The sequence below is a fragment of the Orussus abietinus genome, unplaced genomic scaffold (assembly GCF_000612105.2).
Source record: "Orussus abietinus isolate OABI.00-Male unplaced genomic scaffold, Oabi_2.0 scaffold91, whole genome shotgun sequence".
NCBI lineage: Eukaryota > Metazoa > Arthropoda > Insecta > Hymenoptera > Orussidae > Orussus > Orussus abietinus.
The window spans coordinates 236,267-261,893 of NW_019394308.1; the positions used below are offsets into that span (position 1 = coordinate 236,267).

The following is a 25,627-nucleotide window of genomic DNA, read 5'->3' on the forward strand; positions in this document are numbered from 1 at the left end:
TTCCCCTCGTTTCCATTGCCGATCGAGAAGGCGGAAAAGATGTCTCTCGCACCAGGCCAACATTCTAGGTACACCTGTATTTATACATACGTAGTTGTACATACACGCGATGGTCGGTCTCCCCGCTTATTCGTCCCAGCGACCCGTTTACACAGAGTGTAACCGTCTAATATTTACAGCAAACACCGTCAGCGTATTCTGGACCTCGGAATGCTCGACGACGCGTAATGAGGCCTCGTGACAAATTATGTACCCGAGTTACGGAATTCCACGTGACAGCCGAGGGCCGTAGCGCGGCGAAAAGATCCAATAACTCGTAACTTATTAATATAATAATCGTCGACGAGCTGTGGAACACCTGACGTCTCGTCTCGCCGCTTGGATCCAATCCTATTCCACGCCTCGTCAACGATATCACTTTGATCGGTAACTTCTATTCTTATCATATTAAGCTCTGCATGACCCCGCAGGTGGATGGGCCAATCATATAAAGTACCTCCCTAAAATCTCGCTTAACCATAGACGCACCTTTTTCGCGCAAACCAAACGAAATAGTCACTTTTACCGTGTGTCGCTATAAAAGACAGATTGCAATATCGTTAACATTATTCGCACCTTTTTCGTGCAAACCAATCGAAACGATCATTTCTACCGAGACAGATTGCAATATCGTTAACATTATTCGCACCTTTTTCGTGCAAACCAATCGAAACGATCATTTCTACCGCGTCGCTACAAAAGACAGATTGCAATATCGTTAACATTATTCGCACCATTTTCGCGCACATCAAACGAAACGGTCACTTCTACCTTGTGTCGCTACAAAAGACAGATTGCAATATCGTTAACGTTATTCATCTTACAAGAATCTGTACAAAGACACCGTGCGGCAAATGTTAATAATTTGTGTAGCGCGTGTGAATTATTGGTTTACAAAAAGGTAACCTGTAAGTTACATTGTTATGCGCTTCCTACTAGGTGATGTTAAAATTGACGTTTCTAGTGCTTTTAGGTAAACAATTCTAGAGATAGCGGTTACCTTAACAGTGATATCCTTATTCAGGAGGCATGGAACAGTTTTCGAATGCACGCGAGAAAGAGTGCACCATGTGCATGGAAATCCTTACTGTTACTCGAATATTTAACCAGCAAAAAGTTACCGCTCTGATCGTTAGTTAATACTACTTCTCTATTTCTAAGTGTCGTTTAAAGTGCCAAATAACTCCTTACTTCCAGTTAACTTATGACATTCTTAGGTCTCTCTGGGAATAGCGAAAGTATTGAGTTTAAACGTGTTGACCACAAGACGCTCGTTTAACTTCTTACAGTGTTAAGGTAATACGAAAGTGCGATATATACATACCAAAAAGTGAAAATATTTATAAAATTTCTCTCCAAACTGGGTGCGCCAAATTATCTAAAACTTTAACACATGATTATGGAGGCTCTAAGGAAGAACGCACTGCCCGTGAAATTTCACTTTTCGAAAAAAAAAATATCTTCTTTTGGTTCTTGTCCGAGATTAATGGAAAATTCTTTTCGAATAAAGAAATTTCATGAGCGTTATTCCTTAGAGCCTCCATAATCAGGCGTTAAAATTTCAGATAATTCGGTGCACCCACTTTGGAGAAAAGTTTTATAAATATTTCGACTTTTTGTTATGTATGTATCACACTTTCATGTCACCTTGAGACATTATGTAAATGTACATTCGTGCGCGCCTCGTCGTTCTCCCATCCCTCGCTCTTTATTTCTAACGCGTGTAAAAATGTACATATACTCTACGTGTGAATTTAAATCACGGGCTTACATGGCAGACTATCGCTTCGTCTAAAGAGATTCCTCCGAAGCAATTACGGCCCGAGGCGCATTATCGCGATGGCTACATCAAATATTTTGCCGACCCGAGATCGTGTCGGTCCCTCGATTGAAATTCATCGAATAAACGGATACGAATGCCTCGCATACATTCCGTCATTTCCTTTTTTTCCACATCTTATACGCTCTCTTATGTAACTCTTAGTAACGAAACTAGGGACTAAGGACTAATTGAACAAAGTAAAGTAGCGCAGAAGAATTATTTTTCGCAAAAGAAGGGAATAATGAGATTTCGGTGTTCCTCTTGCAGGAAAAGTATGTGCCATTTACAAGGGGCAGAAATCTCGAAAATACATTATATCCGTTACTTTCGACTAGGGAGTAACATTGAATAATAACAATAAAAGATTCAATACGATGTTCATGTTTCTTTTCCTTTTTTCTTTTTTTTTTTTTTCTTAAACCAATCGACGACCACGAGTTTTGGATCTTGTCTATTCGACTTCGCATTCAGAGATAAATCGATTGCACGTATCGGAACAGCAATTCAGTACCTAAGTGCAAACTTTCTTATAACAGTGAATCGGAACACGTTGTTTATGTAAATTTAAAATTCGACCAGAACACTCCGACTCGCAAAAATCAATTCGGATTTTCCGCGCACGAAATTAATGACAAGCTCAACCGACCACGTGGAGTCGGAAACAAAGTGCAATCTTATTTGTAATTAAACTAACAATTTATCTATCGCGCCCAGGATTGCGAATGCGCGTTCGCCGAACGGCAGTTCTGCACTCGTGTACTGAATTAACTCTTTGAACACGGAGCCGTTTCGACATACGGGCGAAATTCGTCCGACCGTGCAGGCAATATTGGACCAAACGTCGGGCGCCTTCAGGCGCTCTTAGTAGCCAAAGGGTTAAAATCTAAAAGAAGTAAGCCTCTTGCCCCCTTCCTCTGTCTTTTCGCATTTATCGTGGCGATCGAGTTCGTCGGTTGTAATCTATTATCTCGATTTACATTTACTGTAAATTAGATAAACATATCCGGAAGACGAGAAATGGCTGCTCGGTCCGTCCAGAGGGTACGAGACGGCTCTCGTTACTCGCTCGCATCTTGCTGACTGGGGAAGAATACTGGAAAGTAACGAGTACACGGACTCGTCGGATGGTTAGAGCTTTTGTACGATGTCAAACTTGTCCTTGAAGCCAATGGACTCCTTTTTCGGGTCGTACTTCTTGCGCGCTGCCAACTGCGCGCGCAATTCCTTCGCGGTCATCTTCAAGTTTAATCCCCTGTGTTCGGTGGAATTGCTGGTCGTGTTGCTGCCGATATTGCTGGTGGAATTGCCGGTTCCATTTCCGGTAGCGTGTTCGTGGCTGTCATCGTTGCCATTTTGCCTGGGTTTCTCTGTCAAGGAGCTCTCCTCGTTTGACAGCGTGGTGCTTCCTTCGATACTTCCACTCGACCCATCGTTTGAACCGATCGACTTCTGTGCATTCTGAAAAGGAAAATTCCACTATATTGTAGACGTACTAACAATAACATTAACGTTTAAACATAATAACACAAAGATTATCATTTAAACATATTTCTTTCCGCATTCTGAAAAGAACAACTGCCCTACTTTGCAGATACGCTAATAATAAAATGACTACGTATGCGCGGTGAGAAAGAAATTTACAATTTAATAATTATTGTATGCATTCTAAGAAAAAAAGTGCAGTGTAATTTAAGCATTTCGATTATACGTAAATATTTAGGCGCGATTACGTAGACGGTACTATTTTAATCATTGTTTGACGTTAACGTCCGGCAATATCTGCAATTTTCAGGCATAACCGTGCAAGGAGTAACGAGGTATTTATCGGAACCGATTTCCGATACAGTGAGTCCTCAAAACGAGGAATGCAATTGTTCACACCCATATTTCTTCAAACGACAAACACCAACCGGGCAGTAAAGCCACCAGTAATAATTCAATTCCATAGCGTAAGAAGAGAGCACACGTAATGACGATTTTCCGAACCCCGAGGTCGCCGGTTTTCCTCTAAGGCGCAAAAAAGGCACAAAAGATCAAAGTCGCGAGTGGAAAGAACATCTATGAACACGTATATTCTGCTGCACTCTTGTCTAATGTCGAAGCTGCTTGCAAAGAATCAGCGGTTTCAAAACAAAAAGGAGCAGTAAAATGGCACGTGTATCCGATTAACTTATCTGAAAAACTGTTTTGTGCTCGGTTATGCAAAAATTTCGTCAAAGCAGAAAGGTGTTAAAACGCAGTCCCGAGAAAGAACACTAAATGGATTCGCAAAATTTTCGCAAATTATTGCGTTAGGAAACCTGGTTGAAGTAACGTTCGCAAATAATGTGACGGAACAGTCGAAAATGTCGACTTTTATTTATTTTTTTCTTTTTTTCCCTTGAGTTATACGATGAAAGAAATGAAGTTAAGTGTTGGAAATATTTGAAAAGAGAAAAGACCAAGACGATGCTTGTCACGGTTTGAGGCTAAAGGGTCATCGCTCGTTAAATGAAATGACGTAAAGAGATGTCCCCTGATCATTCGAGGCACATAATAACCTGTCAACGTTATTAGCTGCCTTCCAACATTCTTTCGCATGTACATAAGCACATGCGTGGGTAGACCGAACAAACGTAGCATATTCATACCACATTATTATGTAAAACTTTCCCCTTGATCAATACGTCAGAAGGTGTATGGTTTTTCCGCGACGCCTTAAAAGTTACATTTATTTCTACAATTGATTATCCAATTGTCCATGAATTCGCTATTTTACATTATATTCTAATCTCTTACATTGCTTAATGATCTGTCATACATTATCATTGCAAGCTTAGAATATTACCAATTATTAGTTATGCATGGCCAGCATTTCACAAAATCGTTTCATTAAACCGTTTTTCATGTAAACGAATTTTTCTTCAAAATCAAAATGGCGTGTTTAGCAGCGTGCCTAACTACACGATGTTAATTATTCATCAGGTATAAAGTTGACGAAAATTCTCTACGGAAGTTGCATTAAAAGTAACAATGAAGAGTGACCATCAAATATTTCTTAAAGAAGTAAACGAGACCCTACCTCAGAAACATATTTTACATTATATTATAATCTCTTACATTGCTTAATGATGTGTCATACATCATCATTGCAAGCTTAGAATATTACCAATTATTAGTTATGCGAATTACACATGGCCAGCATTTCACAAAACCGTTTCATTAAACCGTTTATCATGTAAACGAATTTTTCTTCAAAATCAAAATGGCGTGTTTAGCAGCGTGCCTAACTACACGATGTTAATTATTTATAAGGTATATAGGTGACGAAAATTCTCTACGGAAGTTGCATTAAAAGTAACAATAAAGAGTAACCATCAGATATTTCTTAAAGAAGTAAACAAGACCCTACCTCAGAAACCGAGTTAAAAAGTTGTCCCGCGTAAAATATACAACGCGTCGTAAAGTGTGACAAACTGAGCTTCGTGTATATCTTCTTCCCTCATACGAGACTCTAGTAAACAGAGTTGCTCCAGATAAATGCGAATGCGCGATAAAAAAAAGTAGACAGCGTGATTGTGGCAAAGTTGTCAAAACAGAGTAAATATAGTCACTCAACGAAATTCTTTCTTGTGGACTCTCCAACCCATGCGAAAGCTCATTTTTTCAGTTAAACTAGTTTATGCTATTAGCACAGTATAACCCTTGTGAACAGTATAGCAACTTTCTAATCGCGTTACAGAGAGTGACAGTAAAAATTCCGGTGAAAGAGTCATGCAATATGGTATAACTCCGACGTATGAGGAAAGATCGTTGAAATTCTTATTACAGTTTATCCGCAAAAGTTTCTAACAAAAATAATAAAATTGAAGTGAAACTGGCTCAACTTTTAATTTTTATCTTACAAGATCTTATTAATTGTTCTCGTAATCATGAAAGTGATCTGCGATATTTTCATAATAAACTACCTTGAAATTATTTTAATATAAATGTATGCAATATTATGGGATAAATTCATTTTTTTAGATTTTTGACTTAGACCACTTTCATAATTACTGACACAATTGTCCGCGAATTTGTTTAAATGCCGAATGTTGTCTTGCAGATATTAAATTCCAGAATGAATCAAGAGTATAAGCCAAATTGTTGTGGTGAAGACTTGATTTGTCAGTAATGAGATGTACCGAGGGGCTCGAAAATCAGTGAAAATGATTTCCTTCTTTGAGAACCGATTGTCTTTGATTTCCTGTGATAAACAACAATGCGAGTTAGTAACAAGTGACAATCAGCCTTAAAATGATGGTAATGTTTTGGTGATTTGCAACGATTTCCAAATAATTTCCACGTGATTTCGAGCACTAAAATCCATGATTTCCTGAATGAATATCTCAAGATGTACACGACGCTGCATACTGAATGTGTCGTTATGCAAATTTTCAATTATTAAAATATAATAAATCGATAGAGAGGAAAACGGGCCGTTTTGACATGAATTACAGTCGTTGTTGGGACAATCGTTAAACGAAATAGCGCAAAGGAAAGATACCATCGCACCTGTGACCTACATGAAGACATGAAGACGTGAGGAAACAATCGAGAGCCAAAGATGCTCCTCACGTATGAAGGCCGATCGCGCCTTTTCTTATTTAATTCTTCCTTTTAGATTCGGCCATTAGGCCATGGCCCAGAAACTCCATTCCGTTAGTCAGGTGTGCGAGTGCAAATTGAGTTGTTAACCTTGTACCCTTACAACTTCGAGAAGTACTCATCTCCGAGGAACACGTAAATAAAGAGACAACTTTCCTTACCGTTCGAAATGATAATTAAACTTTACACGCGATATAGCCAAAATGATTTTTCTTTACTTTGTTTCGGTTGCTTTGAAATTTTTTCATGGAAAGGAATTAAAAAAATTGCTACAAGTAGAGTGCATCTGTGCAATTTCATATGACGTGATATAGGTGAGTCAAGATAACCGAAATGCATCGATCTATGCAAATCTAGAGAGACAACTTTCCTTACCGCTCGAAATGATAATTAAACTTTACACGCGATATAGCCGAAATGATTTTTTTTTTACTTTGTTTCCGTTGCATTGAAATTTTTCCATGGAAAGGAATTAAAAAAATTGCTACAAGTAGAGTGCATCTGTGCAATTTCATATGACGTGATATAGGTAAATCAAGATAACCGAAATGCGTCTATCTATGCAAATCTAGAGAGACAACTTTCCTTACCGTTCGAAATGGAAATTAAACTTTACACGCGATATAGCCAAAATGATTTTTTTTTTACTTTGTTCCCGTTGCATTGCAATTTTTCCATGGAAAGGAATTAAAAAAATTGTTATAAGTAGAGTGCATCTGTGCAATTTCATATGACGTGATATAGGTAAATCAAGATAACCGAAATGCGTCTATCTATGCAAATCTTGGAGCTCGAGATGAATTTTGAAAATAGATAACTACAATTTCGGCACTGCAATTTAGCATCGTCACATCATGTCTCGTCTTGGTTTCGATTTGCCGAACTCGACCTATAAACCGTATTACCGGCTTGCGGTATATATCGTACATCTCATTGCAACGTGCGGGTAATACCTAAATGGGGAAACGCAATTGATAGCGATTCGGTGGGGATTTCCGTTATTCGATCATTCCACAGTAATGCGGGTAATGACAAATCGAGGAAACTCTTAACAGATAACGGCATTCGATTTAATACAACCAGGCGAGCATAATTACCGTGTACGTCCACGTAAGAGACTTGAGCGCATTTCTTAGGAATGTAAAAATTCTCTTGCGGAATAGCCTTAACAAGTCATTAACATTTAACATGTACTTGCGCTCACCTACTGCCAGTTCAATATGTCGCATTAAACCGAACACTATTGATAAAATATTTCTTACATTATGCAGAAATCATGTCATTACATCATTGATTTTTAAATCGCTGCATTTTAAGGTATTGATTGTTTTAACTAATAACTTTATGAAAAGAGAGAAATTGTATCGAACCTATTCACCTTTCTAGAAAAAGAAATTTGCCAAAATGATGCCGATATATCTTTGACTTTTTAATAAATGGTTGCATGTTAAGGTTTTCATTGTTTTAATTAATAACACCGTGAAAAGGGACAAGGTGTACGATATTTGGTTTTTTTTCCCCTAGAAGAAGAAATTGTGCAAATATGTCACCGTGATTTTAATTTTGTAATAAATTACTGTATTTCAAGATTTTAATTATTTTAGGTAATAATGCCGCGAAGAGGCAGAAATTGTGCAAAATTCATTTCCCTTCTTACAGGACAGCACCTGCAAGTCACATGCTCTTTTAACTATGTGCAATTCACACGGTCGCAATTGTCCTCATCTATTCTAGGCCGTCTGTTGCACAACCCGACGTGAGATCGTTGACATTTCACATTTTCACTTCTGCCCCTCCAATTATGTAATTAAAAAGATGCGTGCCGAAGAATGCTGCACGGTATCTGAATAATAACTACAGCCTTGAATATTTAATTCAATGCATAATGTTGGAAACAATTCTCGTACTTAATGTACCATCGTCTGAATGTACGATCTCATGATAAGCCTTGAGAAATTATCGTAGGGTTTACGTAATTTCAGACAATCTTTGACATTCAATTCGATGAAGTTAACACTTTGTCGCAAAAAAATTTGACGACAAGATCTGCAAGAGTTTAGGGAGATTTAAATAACGGACGATCAAACAACAAAACTCACAGCGGAGCTGTGGATAAGGAACCTCGATTTATTTATCTCTTAATATTTGTTATTTATTTAAACAGATCATGGTGCACTTGTTGCTGACCGTTAGGCCCTTCGTTGACGGATCCCCCAGAACTCCTTGAAAATCTGAAAAATTCAAGCCTCTAAACTAATTTAATCCGAGTTTGAAAATAAGAAGGAAATATAAACACACAGGTCCCTTCATGTTATACCATATTAATAATTGTATATTTAATAAGGACGATTCTCTTTCCTTCTGTCATTAATCATTGAACAATTGAAATATCAGACATTCAAGTATTCTCAAATTACTTACACGCGTTTTTAACGAGCCAAAGCAAAATAAATATTTCCTTTCCAGAGAACCATTGAACTGCTACAGTAAAACTGTTTAACGAGACAAGAAAAAAAATAATTCACATTACTACATTTCTCCACGTGTCATATGCACAATATTAAGAGTGACCGATGAACATCATAATTCACCCGAGAAGGCAATTTCCGTTCCATTTAATAGCGAAAATTTGGTTTATAGTACTCGTGTCAGTGGCAGCGATATTTTCGTCAGGTAATGGTAATGAGTCACTTAATGGTGGCATTAACCAGCATATATGAAACTCCCTCATGTTGCGAATTGTGGAGTACGAAAACGTTTTCTAGTTTTATTACACCAGTTACTCCGGTTCTCCGTACAGAAGTATTAAAAAGTTTAATTTCGCATTTTCGCTCAACTTTTACCACCAGTGAACCATTCCAGTCTTGCGCACAACCTTCGCATAACCGGATTAATTTATCATTTAGCACCAAACGTTAAGTAAACAACATTTATTTCTGTACACTCCCTTTTCTGCATAACAGTGTAACATAAACACCACAGTATTAAATTCGTGAGTAATGTTCTTTACATTTAATACAACATATTGGGAGCACTTGCCATACAAAAAATAGTAACTGAATCCCAGCGGAACTAATAAATAATCTACCGTAATTAACAAGCTACCCTAAAATTTAACCCTTAAACGGAAATTGAGTAATTATGGTCCAACGTCAACATATCATGATTGTACACAAAAAATATATATATATATCTCCCTTCAAGAAACAGATTCATTTTTTTTTTCTTTCCAACTACGAGTAATCGCAACCATCTACATGAGAATATGGTAAAGTGCCAGATTGCATTTGTAAAGTGCAGATTTATGATATGATAATATTGGGTCAGAATGATCCAATTTCCGTGTAAGGGTGGATATTATCATCTTTGCTTTTCAATAATCCAAATACACGACTCGTAGCCCATATCAACTTTCTCATCAGGCACTCTATCAGGAACCGTTTATACTCTCATAAGCTTAACTATACCTGTTGTCATACTTAAGTGGCTAAATAAGCTCCTTTCTTCCTCATTTCTCCCTATTTGTTCTCCCCATATTTCTACATCCGTCATAGAATCTCTAAAGATTGGCTAACTTCCCCACAACGCATCTCTTTTCTTCAATTTTCACATAATTTGTTGAAGGTGCAATTAAACAAGTACCGATCACTTAACTACAAAGACACACAAAAGAGGTATTATGAATCACACATGCGTGACCACCTGGTTAAAGATAATTGGCAAATCAAATATCCTCAAAGTAAAAACACATTAATTACCATTTCCATTTTATTAACACTAGGTTTACGGGCGTTTTTTATATACCTGTTTCTACGAGCACCCGTCAAATTGACGGGTAAACGAAAACACGCATTTTCTTTAAAAAATCGATTTATTCAAATTAAGTCTGTATTAAACAACCCTAGGCTTTACGTTTAAATAAATTACTAATAAGTAAGAAGTCTTTTTTTCAAAATTATCACGGAAATGATTGGAATGCTCGTCCTCTCATCCTCGGAGTCAGAACTAGAAAGAATGCGCATCCTTTTCTTGCTACGACGCCCTTTCAAGAAGTTTTCCTCTTCACTATCCGAAGATCCTTCTATTTTTCCACTTTCAATGCAAACTTTCACTCTCATCTTCGCCTTACGCTCACTGCAACGAAGCAACTATATATGGATTGTTTACGAAATTAGCTAGACCGTCAATTTGACGGGTTTCGTAGAGATAGGTATACTACATACAGATTTTAATAAGAAGAAGGCTTAGGAAAAAATAATTGTGTGTACAAATTCTTTGGATGAAATGATTAATTTACGATACAAAAATGGTTAAAATCAATGCTATGGTTTTTGCGGTATTTCTTTTTGAAGTTTGAATTCCGTCAAATTGACGTGTCCCGTAAACCTAGTGTTAAACGACTTGCAACACGTATTGGATTTTCATATGTCAATGTGAGTAAAAGATGTAGATCTCTCTGAAATGATTCCTGCGTCTCCGACCGCGGTACGTACCAAGTGGTACGTTACAAGTACAAGCAAAGATTGCATCGCGTGCGCAGGAATTCGTTCCGTAATCTCTCTCCTCCGTCTATAGTAAACCAGTCGGCGGCAGGAAACTGCCATACCGGCGGAGTGAATGGGGACCGATTATTAATCGACGAGAGAGGCTTAGAGTGACTCGTTGATTACCCGTGGCTAAGCCGCAGGTGTTACGCAATTCGTTTCAAGGTGGCCAACGTGACCGGCCGAATGCGCCAACCTAACCTGCTCCTTTTCTTCGGTGCTCCTTTTCTTCACCCGGCAAGAAAAGATCCTCCAGGAAGTGGCATTCAGGCGTCCCGAACGAGTCGCGACACCTTTCTCTCCATTAAGGTTATATGAAAGTGTGATATATACATAACAAAAAGTGAAAATATATATATATATAAAACTTTCCTCCAAACTGGGTGCACCGAATTATCTGAAACTTTAACATGTGATTATGGAGGCTCTAAGAAAGAACGCCGCTGCCCGTGAAATTTCATTTCTCGAAAAGAAAGTATCTTCTTTTGGTTCGTGTCCGAGATAAATGCAACATTTTTTTTTTTTTTCGAAAAATCAAACTTCGCGAGCAGCGCGTTCTTCTTTAGAGCGTCCATAATCACGTGTTAAAGTTTCAGATAATTCGGTGCACCCAGTCTGGAGAAAAGTTTCATAAATGTGTTGACTTCTTGATACGTATATATATCACACTTTCATATCACCTTAAGGCGATTCACTTCGCGCTAATCGAGAAAGCCTCTGATATCCTCTTCCACGGAGTTACTACGAATATGTGCAAATATTTTATACGGTTGTTACATTTTTGTTACAAGATTAATTAGGCCCAATGCAAATCGAACCCATGGCAGACTGTGTCAAGACAGACGCCATCGCACCCACGTGGGCGGGAAGAGACCTTGCTGCGTTTCCGGCATGCGGAACTCGACGTCGGAAACAAACCTCACTAAATCCCGGAAGATCATACGTAATGTGCTCTTCGATATACTCATGGCGTGTTACATGTCTTGCGAAACTAATTTGACCAGTTATACCAAAGTTTCCATAAAAAATGGTACATCTATCCGGTACCGTTTCAAAAAATCCCCCAGAATTTCGCGGGAATTACACCTAAAAAACGTGCGCGAACGGCACCGAGCACTTATCGCCAAACTACTGCATATCGATTTGATAAATATTTCATTCTCAATTAAAAGAACTTGTAAACCCATGTTTGGCATAATTAAATCCCATGATGCATTCACCCAGAAAAGGATGCACTTTACAAGAACTTCAAAAGATATACAGTATATTTCGCAAAAAACGCAGTCTTGCGAAACGAATTTGACCAGTTTTATTAAAGTTTTCATAAAAAATGGTACATCTATCCGGTACCGTTTCAAAAAATCCCCCAGAATTTCGCGGGAAGTACACCTAAAAAACGTGCGCAAACGGTACCGAGCACTTATCGCCAAACTTCTGCATATCGATTTGATAAATATTTCATTCTCAATTAAAAGAACTTGTAAACCCATGTTTGGCATAATTAAATCCCATGATGCATTCACCCAAAGAAGGATGCACTTTAAAGGAACTTCAAAAGATGCACAGTATATTTCGCAAGACACGTAGACTTGCGAAACGAATTTAACCAGTTATGCCAAAGTGTCCATAAAAAATGGTACATCTACCCGGTACCGTTTCAAAAAATCCCCCAGAATTTCGCGGGAATTACACCTAAAAAACGTGCGCGAACGGTACCGAGCACTTATCGCCAACTTCTGCATATCAATTTGATAAATATTTCTTTCTCAGTTAAAACTTGTAAACCCATGTTTGGCATAATAAAAACCCATGATGCATTCACCCTGAAAAGGATGCACTTTAAAGGAACTTCAAAAGATGCACAGCTTTGAATCCTTTTTCCAGTTCTTAGACGTGGAGGTAACCATACGGTAAATCAGTCTTGGTATCCTGCTACGTTTATCCGTTTCCGGCTAGCGGAAAAAGACATCGGATGCCAGAGGAGGTGCACGTAAGGTGCAATCTACTAGTTACGTATGCCATGGCGAGTAAGTAGCGTAAGTAGCCTCGTCGAATTTGCGTAAGCCGCGGAAGTCTAATGGCCGCTATCGTGGAAATCCTCGGATGGATCCGCGTACGTAATCGCGTGATTCGAGTGCGCGAGAGGAGGAATGCATTGAGAAAAAAAGAGTACCGTGCTCGAGACGACGAGGACATTGAGAAAAAATGGTATTAAACGTTACCACACGAGCTGGGAAATAGGTTACATAGTCCCTAAAAAGGATATGACGTTCAACTACGGTTTGCAAAGCTACAATTTGTTCCGACTGGTAACGGAATCAATTGTTAAGTACAACTATCGCCTATATCGTAGATATTTTTCCTCGATGCGAGCACGCAGGTATAGATACAACGAGGAAGCCTCATCCGGGGAAAGGAGGAAATGGGCCGAAGAGCGAGACCATCGCGATGGTTTCACTGTCAATCTCGGCGAAAGGAACGCCGCTTTACCGCCATTCCTGTCATGGATATCATAAATGTACATATAAACGTACCCCTGGATCTCTACACGATTTACTCATACATGGTTTCCTATAACATTAGAACTATCGGCCGTTTTTTTTTTTTTTTGCCGTGGGGGGCCATCTGAAACCAGTCATTTTAACTGGGTTTAGTAGCTCTAATGTTAAAGTAAAGTAAAACACGTCTAGGAACTTGATCGACGTCGGTAAAAAAGATTTTTCTAAATATCTATGCTGCCGACGTTTGTTTTTATATCGACAGCTGTGTCGAATTATATTGGGTATTGCACTAAATGGCACACTCCACCTGTCGTTTTCGTACAATAATTATAAAGAAATCGAAATAAAACTCCAGAAGTCCTCTGGATTCATGTTTTCTGAGGCTCTGATTGGTTGCAGAGGGACACCCTGTGTCATCTGTGATTTCCGTGTCAACTAAATTTTCACTCCGAGACGTGATATTACCATCGTTTTAGCATGGAAGCGCAGAACACACTTTTTTTTACCTTTATCCCGTTCAAATGCTAATTTATCGATTATCAGAGTGTTCTAGATTGTCGTACAATTGTCCTGACACTTTCGTTTCTCATGTTAGAGCCTCCAATAATTGTATATTGATCGAAATATGAGTGCTCGACGCCATTTTGTTTCTGGTCTGGGTTAAGTTAGAACAATTTGTAAAAAGATCCAAGTTTTAAAAATGTCATGATAATTCTTAGATGCTCGCGACTCATGTGTCAAAGTTTGAGACAGTTCGATCCAATACTCTTAAAAAAAAGTGTCTTATTATTTCTATAGTCTAATCGACTGATTTGAGAGGGATTTCACTTCACCTAATCGACTGATTTGAGAGGGATTTCACTTCACCTTAAGGGGGCTCCCTAGTACTGAGAGCAAAAAATAAGGCGAACTCTGTGAATGAAAAAGAAAACGAACTATACGTCTTATTATTTCCTCTCAGCTGATTATTTACCGATTTATTAACGATTAAAGGGCCTAAACGACCCGTTTGAATTTCACACCCGCGATTGACCATTTATTTTATAATTAATATCTCGGTAAAGAAACACTTGAGGGAAAAGTTAAAGAGAAAATTTCGACTTCAAATTCTCATCTTCCACTAATTTCAGGGATTACTGCGAGTTACCAGGCAGCCGGTACAAGTGAGGATAGATCATACATATAAGTGAGAAAGGCAACTGATTTCGTGAAAGAAAGAATCCTATCATTAGCGGGGCCAATGGAGATATCTATCACCCCGCGTAATAGGACCCTCGATCGTCCGATAGAACGAAGAGGAGCCAACAATGAGCTGCGCGCACGTATTATTCCTTATCTGATAAGATTGCAGCAAAACGTCGACCATTCGTCGAGCTCGAAGGCCTATCATTGCCGTGATTAGATAGGAACCCACCAAACGGAAGGACGTTTGTGTCCCCGAATGAGACACCAGAGATTGTTAAAATCCTGTTGAATGTCTAGACTAGATGGAACGTACCTCGAGGAGTGAACAATGAAACGGAGTTAATCATCGAATTGGTCTCTCTTGAAACAATGAGAACATGTAATTCATATCGTACCGTTTGTCGCGCGAAGAGAAAAGTGTCCTCTTCGATAAGCGAATCTCAAAAAAATTTATCTTCCTGGCAATCTTAGACAGCTTTTAACTCCCCTTTTGCTTGCAATTGCTAACATTTACATTATTTGCTACTGCTAATATTAACAGCTATTGATTGCTAATAATGGTTTGTCACTCGTCTCTCTTTGATGACTGCGTTACTAAAATCCGTGATTCAGAGACCGAGCATTCACGGTCTGAAATTCTAGGAAAATAATCATCTCGGTAACAAAAAAGAACAATCATTGGTATTGCAGTTAAGCTTAAGTATATGTACTTATAATATGTACACGATATCCCGTTGTGAATACAAAAACTGAAGAGGAAAAACCATAATTGCGTACCGAGAACGGCTCATATTTGCTGTTTCTTGATCATTCTAGATCACCTTTCAAAAAACAATACCATGAGCAGATTCAAATGATAGGTACTTGTTTCGTAGTCATGATTAATATTGTCTTACCTGCTTCGGAATTTGCGTTTTATTCAACAAAGCTTCTCTAATCGCGTACTAATCGTACAATTCCATAGAAACAATTTAAAGTTCAATTTTACTTTAAGCTAGAAAGATAATTCCTCGCAAAAGATCACGGAAGATAAACGCAATTACCTCCAGTTAGATCGTTGAAATTACGCTTCTCCGATTTATGATGAAACAGACAAATCGATTAGTTGCCTCCTTACTTCCTTATAATCAACTAAAAATTCATTGTCAGACAATCAGGACTTCTCAGAACAGCGTTTATCCTTTTCCTTAAAAATTTTCCTGTTATGATTACAAAATCGCAGTGTCCCAAGTCAACAGCGAAGAGTACTTATTCTTTATGAGCCTGTATATGTGTCGATTTTATTTATTTTATTTGTATAAAAGTATTTTAAAGGCGATTGACTATGCAAATCGAGGCGTGCTTGCTGAAGCAAGTTAATTTAACTAAAGATGGACATGCAGATGGGAAGTCAGCTGTGAGAATGGGAATGGGAAACAATTGTAATAGGCATCCTGTTGGATTGCAGCAATTACCTAAGTCCTAAGCCCGATTGATGCATTAAACAGGCAAATCAATTTCTGATTTCCTTACTTTGTTAAGACCCGTCAGAAGCGGATTCGCTCACTCGTGACTTCTCACATGAGATGCTTCAGAGCTTTTTCGCCAAGTTTTTCCTCATCGTGGTAACACGTGGATGAAATCATCAGGAATGAAAATAGTTCAACGATACGTCCTAACGACCTCCAATTTTTTAAAACTATAAATATTCATCAACTGATTGTACGCGTCAATTTTTTTAGAACCGAACAGACAACAAAGCTTTATAGTTAATCCTTTATAACGCCATGTAACTTCGCATCACATATGCATCTATCTGCATTGTCTCCTGATGTAGGACCTTATCGTTGCACAATTTTTTGTCACCAAGAAGTTGATGTATAAATTTTGAATTAATTGTTAATTTATATCGGAAGGTTGAAACTTGTTAATTTCACGTTATATCACTTTTTTCTCTCAGCTTGACAAGAAATTTATTTATGGAGAGTTCAAATTAAATTTGTCCAGTTTCCAAGAATAAATTCAAAACATGTATATATATATATATATGTGCCCATAATTATGAAAGTGGTCTAAGTCAAAATTAAAAAAAAAATGAGTTTATCAGTCACTTCACGCCATATTATTTCAAACGAAATTAATTCAATGTAATTTCGAAACAAAAAATATATGACTTAGACCACTTACATAATTATGGGCACATATATATACAATATTTACATATCAGAGATTTGCTTTTAGAAGGAACAGCGTCATCCATTCTTATTAAACCGTAAGATTTCGTTTCAAGGTGGGAGAATAAAAGGAAAACCCGTGGTGGGTTTCACGATCGAAAACCATTTTAATGAACGATTTTATCCTCTCGTTAGATTAGTGCGATTAAGTCCACTCAATTGATAAATGACCCGCCGAGAAATGTATTCAATCAAAGATCCTCACAGAAAAATTCCTGCAGGTCTCTCTGCCAGGTTTTCCCCCGAGAGTAACAATGTGGATGAAATCATCGAGAATAAGAATCACGAAACCATTCACAAGATTCGCATGCAACAAAAAAGTACTTAAAGGATAAAGAAAAATACTCGTTAACGTGTCGCAACCTTGCAACGCATTATGACTCACTCTCAACCGGATTTGTATAATTATATAACGAATGATAGGCATACAATTATTCTTGATACCGTGACAAGCCTGCAACGGATTTTTTCTAAATTTACTACAAAAATATCGCAATTAAACGTTACTACGATATCCCATCGACAAAGATCCGGATAAAATCTACCGTGACAAGGGGAATAATTGAATAGTAAATAGACACTCTATCAGATATAGTAATTTTATCCATCCGGTAGATGACAAAGACGGATCAATTTCCCGTTTCCATGCTTTGTTAAAAATCTCTGGAAAGCGGTACTGCCTCTACGGCGATCACTAGAATTAAATATCTTGTCGAGTGATAATTCACCAGAGAGCGGAGGCAAGATCGGGGGCATTTTGCAATAACAAAATTCCAACGTTCATCGGCGAAGGCCACCGAACGATACGCCGCGCATTCAATAGTGTTAATAAATCATTTTTCTTTTTCTTTTTTTTTATCTGCACGTCCTCGCTCCCAACCTCGCGGATAACTAAGTGGAAAGCTCTCAAAACGCTTCGCGCCAGTCAACGTACATTGACGGGAATTGGCAAGCAATAAATAGTTCTTTCACGGGGTGTCGGGATTTCGGAATCGGACGGAAAATTACCGGCGGTTCGTTTAAACGTCGATTCCCCTGTCCAAGGAGTCGAGAAAACCACCGAGAGCCGCGAGATAGGTTTTCCTCGAGACGTCCTTCACCCGTAAATGTCGAAGCGTGACAAATCTTAAGACTGGCTGACACTATTTTCCACCGGTCGTAGCTTTAGGCACCGATCGAGTCACTCTAGACAGTCCGACAATTGTGCCCATAATTATGAAAGTGGTCTAAGTCATATATTTTTTTCTTTCGAAATTACATTGAATTAATTTAGTTTGAAATAACGTGGCGTGAAATAACTGATAAACTCATTTTTCTTTCAATTTTGACTTAGACCACTTTCATAATTATGGGCACAATTGACTTTATCGAGGAATCTACGAATCGGTAGCTTGACAATTACGCGACCCCCGATGCTTTGTAAGCCGAGTAATTAGACTGCCAAGGTACCATTACCCTGGAATTTCTCTTCTTACGATTTATACGGCTACACTTTTGTGATTACGCTTTTACTCGGTAATTAGAGTTGACGTGTGAGCACTGAAGGTATTTTAAGGGAACGGTCGTTTACCCTGTTAAAATGTTCATGTAATTATTACACTTTTAGTACACCTCCGGTAGATAAGGTCGCGGTAAGATTATAAACTCGATGTCTCAAAGTGAATTAGTATACGTTTATCACGTGTCTCTAAATGAACTAATAATTTAAATAAATAGGAAAATTAATATACTTATGAAATGTACACATGAAATGGGATTAAGTTGGCGTGCCATGTCTGAATAAAGTTGACAAAAAATGTTATTCAATTATAATATCTTTTAACAGGGTACAGCTCTGCTCCTGAGCTGGGATGTTTAGTAATTCGTTCGCAATACCATAATTACTGGTTTACGGTACGATCCCTTTTTAGGGTACAAATTGGTGTCGAATGTTTGATAGTGTCACAACGTTGGGTTCTTCAAGGCATTCCTGTACAACCTATATACAGCGTTTTCTAATTCACCGCTAAATGGCGGAAAGCTTAGACCGATGAACGGCTCGTTGGGACCCTGTGAGTTGGTAAAAACGAACCACAAAAAGAAAATTCGCCAATGGAAGATTCCAACCCAAGGCCAGATGTTCAGTTCTGCAGCATCTCGAGGCCGTAATATTAGGGGGAAGATCAGGTTTGAGCTCTCAATCGACGCGTTAATTTCCCCGGTAATGGATCCGGCTCTAGAAGAATATTAACAACGAGTGTTACTGAACTTCAAGGTCCAGGATTACTTGCAAAATATTTTGCAAAATTCCCCTGCAAATTGTGAAAAATTCGATTAAGAGCTTCGAAATTTTTACGATTCTCCGTATTAAGTGCTCAAGTTAATGTTGAAACAGACTGAATTGATATTTTATTATACTTTGAACTTGCGTAACCTAGGTAAGCCCTATTTTGATCCTATTTCACTCTTTAAGTCCTATTTCACCCTTTAAGTCAGGTTTGAGCTCTCAATCGACGTGTTAATTTGCCCGGTAATGGATCCGGCTCTAGAAAAATGTTAACAACGAGTGTTACTGAACTTCAAGGTCCAGGATTACTTGCAAAATATTTTTAAAAATTCCCCTACCAATTGTGAAAAATTCCCAGGAAGGGCTTTCGAAATTTTTACGATTCTCCGTATTGAGTGATCAAGTTAATGTTGAAACAGTCTGAATTGAAATTTTACTCTACTTTGAACTTGCGTAACCTAAGTAAGCCCTATTTTACCCTTCAAGTCAGGTTTGATCTCTCAATCGACGCGTTAATTTCCCCGGTAATGGATCCAGCTCTAGAAGAATATTAACAACTTGTGAAAAATTCCCAGGAAGGGCTTTCGAAATTTGTACGATTCCCCGTATTAAGTGATCAAGTTAATGTTAAAACAAACTGAATTTAAATGTTACTCTACTTTGAACTTGCGTAACCTAGGTAAGCCCTCTTTTGATTCAATTTCACTCTTTAAGTCCGACTTTCGTGCTTGTACGTTCTACTTAATACAAATTGAGTTCTACTTGTGGTTTAAAAGTAGGTGAAATAACAATATGTACTACGCTTAAGATTTAAAATCGGATCTCGATTACATAGAAGGTACCCTTCTTTATAATATCTCAAAAACCATTTGTCTTACAATTGAAGGTCCTAAATTGGATCAAAGTCGAGACTCTAGGACGTTAAGGAATAATACAGAACAACACCCGTTTTCTGGGTTTACATCCTAACAGTCCGATAACTTACTAGTTGCAAGTCCTAATAGAAAGATATAGTATTTTTAACAGCTCGTACATTTCTTCCCACTCGCACATCTTGATCAAACACCGTAATTATGTACCCGTAGGCGTAGTAAAACAATTACGGTTACATTTCCCCCGCGCAATTGAACGTTGGATAATTCATCGACGATTAATGTCGCCGTTTCTGCAATTAACGATTATGACGTTACACCGAACGATTTAAATTCCGTCCTTGCCGCGTGTCTTGCGCACATTCTAAGATATATGACAATCTAGCACAAAACCAGTGTATACATTTTCGGGGAGAGTTTCAAAATCATTTCTTAGCAATTTACGAAGTTTACGTTCAGCCGTGATTAATATAATTCGTTAAAAGGAAAGTCCAACCGAGTAAAACCAAACGACAATTCCCAGCCAATGGTGATCGAGGAATGCTCGAACAGTCACGATGGTGATTTGGTAACTCGGTCGGAATTTCACTCTCATTTTGAAACGCCCTCTAAGCAGTCCCCACGGTTTCGAATCTGGAAACGGCGGACACGTAAGTCACGGGAAACGTTTCAAAATACAGTGAAAGTCCGGACTACTTACAAAGTCGTAATTACACAGGTGATTAAGAATCGCTGGATTTCCATTTACACGCGCAACCTCTGCGACGAAAAAGGCATTAGAAAATCCCAATTAAGTAATCATAAACTCTCAGCGACGATAAAAGCTTCCCTCCACCGAGGGCGCCTATTTTAAAGATCAGAAATCCCCAAGCGGAAAAAAAAATGGAGCCAGAACATTGGATATTCTTAATTTTGGCATTTACCACCTGGCAAGCTTTGGAGACACTTCCACCCTACGTGAACTAAACCCTTTGAAAATTTTGCAAACCTGTAAAAACATCTCGTACTAATTCGTCAAACCCCACATATGGGGTCCCCAATTTCACAACCTCGTTACCTTTCTCCACACCGTCTACTCCACAATTACCATGTCAAAGAGATTAATTCTGATCAAGCTTTTGGAGCGTATGTGGTCACGTGTGACCCTCGTTAACCTCCCGGTTACGAGAATCTACGGTCGCACGTGGTCGATGCAACAGTTTGCTCCTGTTTGTCATTTCATCGTCACGCGCGCCCTCTGCAGTGATACAGAACGTCGTCAAGCAATATCGCTGGAGACATGGAACCACGCACGCGGAAGAAAAAAATACTTTCATTGAACATAATCGATTTAACTGCATTTGCATCAACTAAAAATAAAAAAAGAAACATTTCGATCGAGAGGGCCAAATTTTAGTACACCCGATCAAACTCGCATGCCCCAAGAGCGTTTTGTTAAAATTCTTTTATCAATTTTAGAAAATACCATTGTCAGTAAACTAAATATTGCCATTGCAGTGATACAGAACGTCATCAAGCAGTTCATCGACGCAGTATCGCTAGAGACATGGAACCACGCACGCAGAAGAAAAAAATGCTTTCATTGTACATAATCCATTTAACTGCATTTGCATCAACTAAAAATAAAAAAAAGAAACATTTCGATCGAGAGGGCCAAATTTTAGTACACCCGATCAAACTCGCATGCCCCAAGAGCGTTTTGCTAAAATTCTTTTATCAATTTTAGAAAGTACCATGGTCAGTAAACTAAATATTGCCATTGCAGTGATACAGAACGTCATCAAGCAGTTCATCGACGCAGTATCGCTGGAGACATGGAACCACGCACGCAGAAGAAAAAAATGCTTTCATTGAACATAATCGATTAAACTGCATTTGCATCAACTAAAAATAAAAAAAGAAACATTTCGATCGAGAGGGTCAAATTTTAGTACACCCGATCAAACTCGCATGCCCCAAGAGCGTTTTGTTAAAATCCTTTTATTAAATACCCCAAGGAACATTTATTGGGCTCTACCACGATATTCGATATAATCACTTGAAAATTAATGATCGAATAATTTTGTCACGCGAATCAAGTACGAGGTCGTCCATACAACCGTCCCTGGTAGCATAAAATAATTTCTAAATATTTCTTTGTAATCTTTGCTAAATATCTCAAGCGACAGATTTTTTAAGATTTCTTGTAGATTTCATTCGAAGATATCTGAAATATTTGTTGAAAATCTCAATGACATATTTAGTTTCAATAATTTATAAACATATAGAGAAATTATATTTTTTAACTTATTAACATAATAAAAATACATTTTTTACTTCACGACTATTATCGGACACTTCATTTGGTATCAAAAAACACGAGAAATTTTTCTAATATTTTCGTTCCGCTATTTCATTATGGGAGCAAAACGTGTGATTTTGATTTTAAATATTTTTAAAACGTTTATAATGTATTCGGCAGATAATATTTAAAAAATACTTGTATTAAAATGAAACGAAATGTTTTGTATATCTGGTAGAAAAATATTATGAAAACACATGGAGCTAATATTATATAAATATTATAGAGATAATATTCTAAAGTAAACGTTTTGCAAATATTTCAAATGTCTGATAAATATTTACAAAATGTACGATATTCGTTAAATATATAGAAAATATAGGACAAATATTTTGTGGTACTAGAGATACTTCGTGGTTGAATAAAGAAAGCACGTATCAATTCAACCGAATATTTTTCCTGCGTGCGCGATCGGTCTTTGTACACTATTGTACAGGAGTAATCAGGTTATCGGGCCGGTATCGTGCCATTAGTAATTTCATCGTATCAGGGTCCTTCACCCGCTCCGTCGATAATTACCTCGTCGGCAGAACCGATGCTGGCCTCTTCGCGGGCCTCCATCTCGACGGTGGCGGGGTCCCTCTCGGGGGTCTTGATCACCTTAACGTTGGCCATGCTGCCGCGGATGACGATATTGTTCGCCTTGAAGTACTCGTCGGCCTCTTGGTCGACGACAAGGAGCTTCGTTTCCGTGGGGAAGGCTTTGATGCGCTCGACGACCTGCTTGTGGGTCTCGTTAGCGATGTTGATCTCGTTAACCTCGACGATGCGATCGCCCTGCTTGAGGCCCGCGGCCTGGCTAGGCGAGCCCTCGTCCACCTTGCCGATAAACTGGCCGCTGAACTGCCCGTTCTTCCCCTTCTCGGCGTGCAGGTTGAACCCGTACCCGTCGAAGTCGTCCCATTTGACGATATGACAGAGCCGCGCAGAAGGCACGCGATCGCCCTTCAAGGAGGACATCGTGGACTGGGTTGAGGACAAACCCTAAAGCGCTTGGGTGGTCCTAGGACGTGGACACGGCAGACCACCTTGGATTTCGAAATCGGTACCGCTGACCCCTGGAGGTGTTAAAACTTCCAAGCAGTCTTGACTCGGATGGACCTAGATCGTAATCGTTCCGATGATTTTGGAGACGGACTCTAAGAGTCTTGCGTTTCAGATCCAGCTGAAACTTAATTATAAGTGGTCAGAACGCGCCGGATAGTTCTGGACGTTTCTAGGTACTTTAAGGTGAGTAGCTCTTGAAAATCACGGCTCCTTATCTCGGGCGGTCTCAAGTATTTATACACTTCCGTGGAGTCCTTTGAACACGGGTCAAGGGTCGCAGGTCACTCTGGACGTCCTTGGTGATGTCGATTAACCCTCGGCGTTTCTCGGTGGATTTTATTCGAAATTTTTTGCGCCGTGATCCTGGGACGAGATCCGTCAAATTATTCAATGGCCGTGAGGTTCCAATCCCGCGATGTGCGGCTCCGTAACGTGGTCCGGCGGATTCGTGGGGATTTTTCCACTCGCCGAGGTGCGAATCGGGAGATCGCGGATCGAAGCTCCCCTGGAGGTCCGGCGCTCAAAACAGGCCCTAAGGTGGCCCGGCGGGTGCGCGCGCAGCTCTCGCCGCCGATCCGCTGCCAGCCGGCGACCGCGAGATCCTACCGAGTCCTCGGGAGGTCCTCGGGAGATATCTCGAATAAATTCTTACGGCTTCTCTTGGAAATCCAACTCCTGGACGGAATGGGCACCGGAGAGCTGGAGGACGGACGGTCGGGCCCGGTCTATTGTACTATCTGCTCCGCGACACGGGACGCGAGAAGCACGACGAACACCGCGTGGACTCCGTGGCGAGGCTCTGCCGCCGACTCTGGCCGGTCCGGCGCCGGCGCGCCCGACACGCTCGCGGAAAAGGAGTGGGACCGATGCGCCGCCACGCGGCAGGTGCGCGAACCGCGGGGCCACCTTGAAACTTCGCCGGCCGCCATGACACCTGGCCGAACGCGCTGGGTCCGTTAACGACTTTTCCCGAACCACATCGAATTCTACGACTACCTGGAACTAAATTTTAGGAAATAACCCAAGTTTAAGGAGATTCTCCCCTAAAAACATGTGTTTGCGATCTCTTTATCTTGCGTTTTAGCAAATGGAGGGAAAATTCTGCCGATATGAATACTGGAATATTGTGACGCCTAGTGGCGGTTGCGCGAACCTTAGATAGGATACGTTTGGACACCTGTTTGGTTGCCCAGGACTTTTCAATGCATCGTTGTTGTTTCGAGTATTATTAATTAATTGCGGGATTCAGATACACGGATACTATTTAGATTGTCTACCACTAATTTTATTCCTTTAAAAAGTGGAACTGGAAATTTCGTCTTACACGTATCAATTAGATTTCAACAAAGAGACTTTTTTGACAAATTTCGTGCTTCTAGATTTAGCCGTTTTCGAAAATACCTAAATTGTCAATCCCCTTTTTTATCTCCTTAGATATCAGATTTGGAAAAATCTCGTCTTAGTAGTTGCTTACGTGTCGAGGGGAAGTCTTTCCGAAAAAATTTTAATTTTCTAGGTCCAGCAGTTCATAGTATGTAGTTTATAGTTACTTATCCAGACTATTTAACAATGACTTTTTGACATTTCACAAATGTTCAGTCTCCTCGTACATCTTCTAAACGATTAAAAGAAACACGTTTAATATTGAAACGTCTACTTTATAGATCCTCGATACAGGCCAATTAAATATATAAAAAGAAACGAATTAACACGATTATATGAAACAAGTAAATTTATTTAAATCTGCGCGAAATTATTCCTAAGAGCCTTTAAGCGCCACCGAGCGGCGTGAGCGAGAACTTCTCGAAGGTTGAATCCCAACCCAGAAACTGCACAAAACAGCTGATTAAAAAAATATATATATACAGGAATTAAAATAAGTTACTTGGGAACCGAAATCTGGTTCGTGGAAACGGGGAACGGAATAGGGCCGTAAAGTCATTACTTTACTACGAAGGGGACAGGATGCAGGTAGCTGCAGCACCGCCAGAATCCGAGAAGCGCGTGAGGTGGGATTGAGAAAGAAAGAGCGGGGAGAACGTGAGAAAGAGGAAGACAGAGAATAGGAATCAGCGACGGTGGCGCCGCCTGTTAGGAAATATCAAGAACCGATCCGAGAGAGAGAAAGGAGAGATCTTCTCCGCCTTGGGTGCGAGAGAGAAAGCGAGAAG

At 39.3% G+C, this 25,627-nt stretch overlaps 2 protein-coding genes and 1 long non-coding RNA gene across 4 annotated transcripts in view; 1 reads left to right on the top strand and 2 right to left on the bottom strand.

Annotated features, from left to right (window-relative positions):
- LOC105694163 overlaps positions 1–25,627 on the top strand; it is a 42,721-nt gene that overhangs the window by 16,253 nt on the left and 841 nt on the right. The gene's annotated exons all lie outside the window — the stretch shown is intronic.
- On the bottom strand, positions 63–1,437 carry LOC105694164. Its single transcript, XR_001103508.2, has 2 exons — positions 689–1,437; positions 63–615 (listed from the first exon to the last, which is right to left on the bottom strand). It is a non-coding gene; the product is annotated as an uncharacterized LOC105694164 (long non-coding RNA).
- Positions 2,245–24,271, bottom strand: LOC105694162 (Na(+)/H(+) exchange regulatory cofactor NHE-RF1). Its single transcript, XM_012414565.1, has 2 exons — positions 22,929–24,271; positions 2,245–3,319 (listed from the first exon to the last, which is right to left on the bottom strand). Exons 1-2 carry the CDS (start codon positions 23,367–23,369, stop codon positions 2,990–2,992), a joined length of 771 nt encoding a protein of 256 aa, XP_012269988.1. The 5' UTR covers positions 23,370–24,271; the 3' UTR covers positions 2,245–2,989.